The 8,533-nt window shown below is 38.2% G+C and overlaps 1 protein-coding gene across 1 annotated transcript; it reads left to right on the top strand.

The window, feature by feature from the left end:
* The first annotated feature begins 412 nt into the window (after positions 1–412).
* Positions 413–2,144, top strand: LOC143896385 (ciliary microtubule-associated protein 2). The gene is made up of 5 exons (XM_077404238.1): positions 413–757; positions 952–1,096; positions 1,187–1,269; positions 1,483–1,630; positions 1,747–2,144. The coding sequence occupies exons 1-5, from the start codon at positions 550–552 to the stop codon at positions 2,054–2,056; spliced, it is 894 nt and encodes a 297-aa protein (XP_077260364.1). The 5' UTR covers positions 413–549; the 3' UTR covers positions 2,057–2,144.
* The last annotated feature ends 6,389 nt before the right edge of the window (positions 2,145–8,533 follow it).

An 8,533-nucleotide genomic window follows, 5' to 3' on the forward strand; every position in this document is an offset into this window, starting at 1 on the left:
TAACAATTGACACTAACTGGCATAGGTTTTTAAAACCTTTCAAAAAAAAATTTTATTAAAAACATTTCTCTTTAAAAAACATGTTCGCAATAATAATTTACTAAAAAATTTATATATAAAGGCAGTAGGAGATAGTATCATCTCGCATTTATGATATTATTTAGGAAAGACGAGACTTTCCTAGACACTGCTTTTAAAAATTGCTTTGCTTTCAAGCATTTACACAAGAAAATGCTAAGAAAATATAAAACCAAAAGTTTTCAATCGTGTCGTTGTCGCTATAAATGGCGATGTCAATGTCTGGTGCCACGAAAAGAAAAACCACATCCTCCCTTCAACAGCGGAACAAAGCCAGGTAGTAAAATAGGTTTGCATCCCAAACTGAAGGCGCTTGTATTAATGTCACCAGCTGTGGGCTCCTACGACCCTCGACCGATCGATCGTAAATCCGTAATTAGGTAAAACACAACCTTGATCTCGAAATCATATGAGAGTTTTTAGTAAGTAGAGGACAAATTGCATAATTGCAGTTGGAAAAGGCAACAAGAAATGGAAGAATTCTCCGCTACAATAGGTGGCAAAGTGACAAAGAAAATTGCGAACCAGAAGAGTTTGATGAATGGACGTGAAAGTCATGAGATATCTCGTTGGCCGGAAAGTGTTATGGATGCGCCCTGTAAGAGTTCGCGAGCGGATGCTGCTTTTGGAATCGTTCCGCGATTCCAAACAAGTTATACATCCACCACGCCCGGTCCAGGTAAGATAAGATTATCTTTCGAGAGAACAAATCAAATTATCTCAAGACAAAACAACAAGAATTTCTTCAAAATATAGTTCCATTTTTTGTCAGATTATATTTAAAAAAAAATTCTCTGAATTATGTTTTAATTAACAATCGTTTTATATTGTCTCTTTTTTATACCTGGCTGACGTGTCTTGTATCTTCTTAAGGATACACGCTGAGAACGCACAATCCCTTTTTCTATTTGGATCAGAAAAGGTTAAAAGGTTTCTCCAATATACCTTCATTCGAGTTCGACAATTTAGTACCTAGATTCCGAGAAACTGTAAAAGCTTGGTCTTTACCGTGCACTAGGTAAAAGTGGTGTCACTTATAACACAATTCTCTTGAACTATTTTTTTTCTCTACGATTTAAAATAGTAAAAAAATTGATTTTTATAACAGATACAGCGTGAAACATCCAAATTCGCTACAAGCCTTTCTCGAGAAGATCACGAGTAAAAAGGGACCTTACAATCTTTTCACAGGTGTCAAAATAGCATTTTTTTTTTAAATATGCGCGCATTATTTCATAAGCGTACTTATTTCTTAAATGCAGTTTAAAAAGTTTAGGTACTCGATATAATGTATGTTATCTCGTATCAGTATCTCATAAAAATTCAGAATGTCTTAGAACTTTATTTACAAGAAATACATAACAATTTAATTACAAAGTCCGTACGTTTTACTTTCAATTTGAGGACCGAGAGACGAAACTACTATCAAAGGATATTGGGCACGTGCAAAGTTAGAAGATCAGAATGATTGGCCACGAAAATTGCCAAGTGAAATGGACAAGTTCTCAAGCAAGTCCAACTATTTCAAAGGAAGATGGTCCACCAATCCTAGGTATTAAAAAAAACCACAGTAAAAAATGAAATATAATAAATAACGATATCTAATTGTAATTTCTATGTATCGTACAACGGTACAAAAATTATTTTGAATGAAAAAATATCTTAAAGATTTACAAAGAAACCCGTTACGAGGATAATGTTACAAAACATCAGTACGTGTTACAAGGATCCTGACGAACCAGGGCCTGGTCATTATAATCCTCGAACGCCCCGAAAACCGCGTTCATTGAAGAAATATCCCTTTGATAGCAATATAGAATATGCACGACCCGTTCCGCCAAGTGACATTCGTCCTGGACCAGGAAGATACAAGATTAAACAGGAATATCACGTAAAAGGATACGGATGGACATCCGTTTTCAAGAGCAAAGTGCCTAGAATGACTGGCATTTCTCCATCGTTATATAATGATTATTAATTTCTGTGAACACTATAGTATAACAAAAAAATATAAATTATGTTATTAGAGAATTCTCAATGAAGTTCTTAAAAGAACTGGAGTTCGATTACTGTGTAACTGTGATTACATTAAAAGCAAAATTTATTATATATTGCATTTATATTATATTACAATGTAAAATTTGACATATATGTATAGAATTAATTCCATGGCAATTATCGATCGGTGTAAGTTTCATTACGTCAAAAGTTACCGCGACACAAAATCTACATGGATCGCGTGATAGCTTCTATCCGCGCGATGAGATCGACGATTGCTCTACTGCTAATTTAAAAGTCCAATGATCGTCGTGACTTATCGCGTGGATTAGCTCGAACGACATCCCGTTTCGTTGTTTTTTCCATCGACGGTGTTCCTTGATGCAAGAGGCGCGAGATTTCGTGCCAGGTGGGAAATGGTAACAGGAGCCCCGACGAGGTAACGACGCACACTCAGCGATTATCCCGGCTGCACCGAATGCATAATTTGTACGTACGCCACGAACTTTGAACCGGTTCCACAAACGCATCCCATATCGGCCGCCTTAAACGGACGCGATTACGTTTAATTGTTTTTGAAAGACCACCCCTTTCATTTAGATCCTTGCCACACACGTCATTCGTTTGTTGTGGAACGCCCCGGACCCTCTCCTTTTCTTTGTTTGGGCTTAATCATCGCAATAAAACACGACGAAATTTATTAGGTCGTATATGATCGTGACGAGCTTGCAACGGCGAGAAATCGCTGCGTCCACGGTGCATGGCGACTGGTCACCCTTACGCAATCCTGGATCGTTACAACGCGAAGATCAATGAAGCGCGAATGAAAGAAAAACGTATCGCGAGGAAAAATATAGCGCTAGTTAGGAAACAGCAAGCGCACCAAAGAAGAATTTATCCTGTAAATTATAATCGCATCAAGATATGCAAGATATACTCGCCTCATCAGAACCGAAAGCAGTGAAAGCACGTCACGCGCGCGCACGAGCTTGAGAGAAGAAATGAGAAAAATTTCTCGCGGCGTGCCATATGGCGGATAATTTTGTAGATTGATGGAGGATTTCACGGAGCAACTGACACCCAGTATATGGGTTCCCATAGGCGGATGCCGCTATGTAACACGGCTGTCGTGTAGGATGCTCGCATTAGTTGCAAGGGCGAATTAATCGGGACGCAATTGGGCGTTAATAACTTTCTAATTTACGGCCGACGCCGACGCCAACGCGTCTCTCGTAAGATCGATCTGTGCCGTTGAGTTCGTTCACCCGCGAGATTGCGAGTGACAAACCGTGTTGAAAAACGCGAAGAAAAAATCTTGAAAATGAAAATAAAATAAAAATCTTTAAAATAGAGACGATGACCCGTCTCTCTGTTTCTGTCCTTTCTTATCTCCCTCATTGCTCCGAATCTTTTTAGCGCAAGCTTCGAATGATAAGTCAAAATTTGTCAAAGTTAGACTAAATAATTCGCTGAAAGATATAAAATGTCATATTTCTATTCTTCGATTTCACGCTTCTAACATTCTGGAAACATCTCAATTCTAACGCGCGAATGGTCCACAAGTATCCTCGTAGGACGTTTCAAAGGAAACATGTCATTTTGCTTCAATGGCTATAAGCGACGCCTCTCCTTTCTTTTCTCTCTCTCTCTCTCTCTCTGCATGCAAGTCGCGTGGCACAAGCTTGACCCATTTTTTTTCCTTATCGTTTTCACTCGTCTGAGCCAGATTACCCATAAATCACCAGAACAAAAGATGAATACGTTCGAACAGTGGCACTTTTCCTTCTGTCACTTACTATTAGCTACCATGCTGGGAAAAACGTAAATCTTAGTCCCATTCTATATCTCGATCCTATGTCTTAGTTTCCCTTTCTCCTTCTTTCTCTGTCTGTTTCTTTAAGAACTTAGTTTTCTTGGGAAAAGGCACGTGCCTTTTTAATATATGTTCAGTCTATCTATATAATAGACCAAGAGACAGTAATTTACTGGCTAAAGTTCTAAAAAAAATATATCAACCACGAAAGTGCACGTTTTTTTTTGACAGTTTTTTACAATAGTCCATTGAAAAAGAATATTTTTATCGTTATAATACATATAATGCCTCATTAGAATAGCGTGTTACTACTGGTGTTCATAAAAGTTAATGATGCACTCCTCGGAGACGTGCGGGCCTAACGCCACCCTAGTGGGAATTCGAATTTCTGAAGGTCAACCACGATCTTTTTTAGAGGGTGAAATAAAGCAGGAGAAACAAAAGAAAAATACTGAAAATTTATTACTGAAACTACAATAAAACAGAAAAATATGTTTTTTGAAAACATTTAAATGGAAATGGTTAAAGAAGAAAAAATTGAATGGAATTGTTGTCGTAACAAAGCTCGATAGAAGAAAATTACAAGAGACATAGCTAAAGGAAAAGACAACGCAGGGGAGAAGACGTGACACGAAAAGACTCCGGATCTACCAAAAAAATACGTTACCGAAACAAACGCAAATTCGATCGAACGGAAGCGGCGGTCACGCACTACGCACAGTAGATTATCGATGCACACGTGCCTTTTGTGAAAAAATTCCGGCCCGTCGGATCCCTCCCCGCCCGCATCCAGGAAAACGGCCATCGAGGGAGGTGTGATACGTTACAGCTGGTTAAACAGCTGCGGGGTGGAAGGATAGCCGTGAACGCCGCGACAAATTTCGGCAGCAGCCACCAGAAGGCCGCATATGAAACTGGAGGAGGCCGCTCTCTTTTTTTCCTTTCTCTCTCACGCATAGTTTTGAATTTCGTTCTGGATCTTCACCGTCCGATAAGATCGTCGATAGCTTATCAACGAGAAATAGCTTCACGAGGCAGACAAATAACCAGAAATCTTTCACTTTTTACAGTAATTAATAATGTGATTATAATTATATTGTATAAAATTTATATAAATTTTATATAAATTTATTAAATTACCAAAGAGATATAAATAGCTTTAAATAAACAAGATATGTCGCGTTAAATTCAGAGACAACGCGATTATAAATTCGAGACGTAAGGGAGACCAGGGATAAAAGTAACACGGGACGAATGTAACAAACGCGCGATTATTAAATATTTTTCATTCCTATATACGAATTTGTCTGCTGCTATATAACGTTTAAAAACATCTTAAGCGGACGAATTTAGTTATTTTTGTCCCTGGTCTCCCCTACGTAGCTTCAATATAATAGTAATAATAATGAAAGTCTGTAATTTCGACGATGAAAATAGTTATAAGAAGCGCTCTCTCTTTGTTTGTACGCTTTAACACTTCTCAACGACTCTTCGCGGGCAATAAAATATTAGTATTAAATTAAATTCGCGGACATACGTACGAGACGGTTCGACACGTACGACAGTTTATTGGTCAATCTTACATTGACAATTATTATTATTACGATAACGTTTGTTTAAGTTTCGGGCTAACGACGATTTGACGGCCGTTCTGTATTTAACACTTCGACTCCGACAATCACGATAACGTTGTTAAGTGCATCTTAAAACGAACGCTTTGTTTTAACGCAAATTATTTCTGTTCTATATTTAATATGCACGTATAGTATATATAGACGATACTCCTTTGCAAAAAAAATAAAATTATTATGCGTACTATATAATCAAATAATAATTTAGGGTCTTGTTTATGAAGAAAAGGAAGTAATTTACTTTTCATATCTTAGAACATATGTTCTCTTAGGATGTACAATATAATAATATAACAACAACGGCGAGATGATTAATTACGACAGTATTTTAAACTGTTATTTTCGCACTCACAATCCGTGTAGATAATTTCGCGGATAAATTGCCACATACTACAGTAACAAAGGTGGAACATTATTGTAGTAACGGTACAACGAAAGGTGATATCCATCCGCTCATCTATCTCGAGAGAACCGTCGGGAAAAAAATAGAATCTGTCGAGTCACAGGGTTTCGAAAACGATAGGGCGAAGTTTAAAGGATGCCGCAACACCAGTAGCCACGTTATTACGGTTACCTATACACGCGCACGTGCATTGTGAATCCCCGAAGGATCGCGTGACAGATCTATCTTACGGCATCTACACAGTTAACTTGTTGCCATTGTGCCACCTGCGATTTGCGACGCTAAAGAGTTGGTTATAATGAAACGTCGTGACGCTACCAGATTCCTATAAATCATAATACTTTAAAAAGAGGCGGGATTTCATCAAATATAATGATTATTCATTTTTATATTATTAGATAAATTATTTAGAAAATTATGATAAAAGTAATTTATGTCGATTTATGGTAATTATCTATTGATATAAGTTTATACATTTAACTTATCTAAATTATTTTTCATGTCATCTCAATAATATATCATATTTCGGAATTTGTTAAAGTTCAGAATTTATATATCTCGAAATAAAATTGACTATTCAGCCTGAGTTCTATCTGAAGTCCGCGCCATACGCTAACGGCGTTGCCGTACAAATAACAGCCGCGTGACATACGGAAAATTTCTAGATTTACGACTTTTGCACGCAGAATCGCCGCTGCAAAGCTCGCGCCGCTCCCCGCGAGCTTCTCTCTTCGTTGCGTAATTTCTCCTCCTTCTCTTCCACTTGCCATCGACCATCTCCTTACTTCACGCGCGGCACTTTGTGAAAGCGAAAAAAATAAGACGAAGGAACAAGGAAGTCGTATTTCCTCCCAGGTGGAAGGTCCCTTTGAGAATACCGCGATCGCGCGCCGTATTTCACTTCGAATTTAGTAAACATCGTTCCACCTTTGATCGCGTTTATGCAGAAGAGTGACCGGCCGTAAAATAACAAGCAGCAGATCACACGTGGAATTACCGCATATTTCGTGCACTGACGCAGTAGCTTTATGATGACGTGAGTTCCAGATTAATCGCGGAATGGAGATTCTCAGGAAATAGACATCAAGCTTTTCAAATTTTCAGATTCACCGAAAATTAACCTATATAGTTCACCCTTTTATCATTGTACACAAAAAGAAAGAATAAAATAATAATATGTATTATAAATAATATAAAAACTATATTAATACACTACAAATTTTTATTTGTCATTGTGGGTCCATAATTTATTTCTTCCTTTTTGATTATTGTCACATTAGTTCAATTTCTTATAACTGTATTTTTAACTGTCTCTCTTTACAATTTACTTTCTTCTTTTTATTTTCTTGATTTTCTTTCAATACAAGAAATGTATAATTTCTTCTGCCATTATAAACGAACAGTTCGTTTTTCGTGTGCTGTATAACAGGCTAATCTTTCATCGGATTAAAGGAAAGTTAGACTGTCGTACTAACAGGAATGATTTGCGATAAATCAACCGTAATTTCAAAAATAACATAGAATTGTGCGTTTCCGACGTGCAATTCTGATCGCGCCAGGATTCAACTCTGTTGATTCTACAATCTTGTCGACTAGCCGTTACTCTCACGATCTCGTTACTGCAAAATGGCGCCGTTACAGAGCAGCAAAACTCTCGCTATTGACGAATGGTCCGGAAGAAGCGCGAAGAGATCAGCGAGACGAAGATCTCCGATAAAAGGTGTCCGAGCCGTCAAGATGACGCGGTGAGAAAAAACCGGGTGGTTGGGAGGATGAGATTGGTGTTCATCTTCGGTGCGAACAGAACCGAAACACCCACGTCTCAACGTTCACCGTCCGGTTTCGCCGTGGCTCAAAGTAGTGGGGTTCGTCAGCCCGCCTTCAGTCACGCCTACACCTCACTGCGATCGACTGTTGCAGCTGCCGATGGTAGGGCGCAAGACAGTTGCATCGTCGAGGCGTGAAGGGGGCTGGCAGGGATGAAATTGCACGGCAATTGCGGCGTCGCGCCCGGATAATTGCTGCGCTGCATATACGGCGCGCTGCCAACTGCGATATTCTGCGCTGCGTTAACGACATTTCAACTCGCGATGCAGAGTGTAGCTTCGCTACAGTATTAAGTGCAATGTATTACGTGCGTATTTGAAGTCGTATTAGAGTACCGTATCAGTAACACACGGTATTATGCGATTCAGTTTTATTGAAGGATTGAAGACTATCGCAATTATTACAGAAGATAAAAACGCTGCGGTCATTCGCGATAATGATAACGAGCTATAAAAGTCTATGATGAACAATAACATAATTTTAATTACACTGTTTCCAGAAATCAATCTGAAATTAATATTTAATTTATTGTATATTTCTAACTCATGTGTGTGTTCAGGAATCTACAATTTTTTTTAAAAAAAGCTTTATTTAATTATCCCCACTCAGAATGCGGTTCTTAGGAAATTGCTACTCTCAAAGCTGCAAGTCGCTAGAACAGCAAGCTAGAAGGACGAGAGCAGCAAAAAGCAGCAGCATCTATTACAAAAATCGGTCAATAAATATAACTAATTGCGAGCTAGTTAGTTATATTTATAATATAATTAAGGTTAGTTTTTAACT

Source organism: Temnothorax americanus, unplaced genomic scaffold (genome assembly GCF_048541705.1).
Source record: "Temnothorax americanus isolate GAGA-0224 unplaced genomic scaffold, ASM4854170v1 Scaffold18, whole genome shotgun sequence".
Taxonomy (NCBI): Eukaryota; Metazoa; Arthropoda; class Insecta; order Hymenoptera; family Formicidae; genus Temnothorax; species Temnothorax americanus.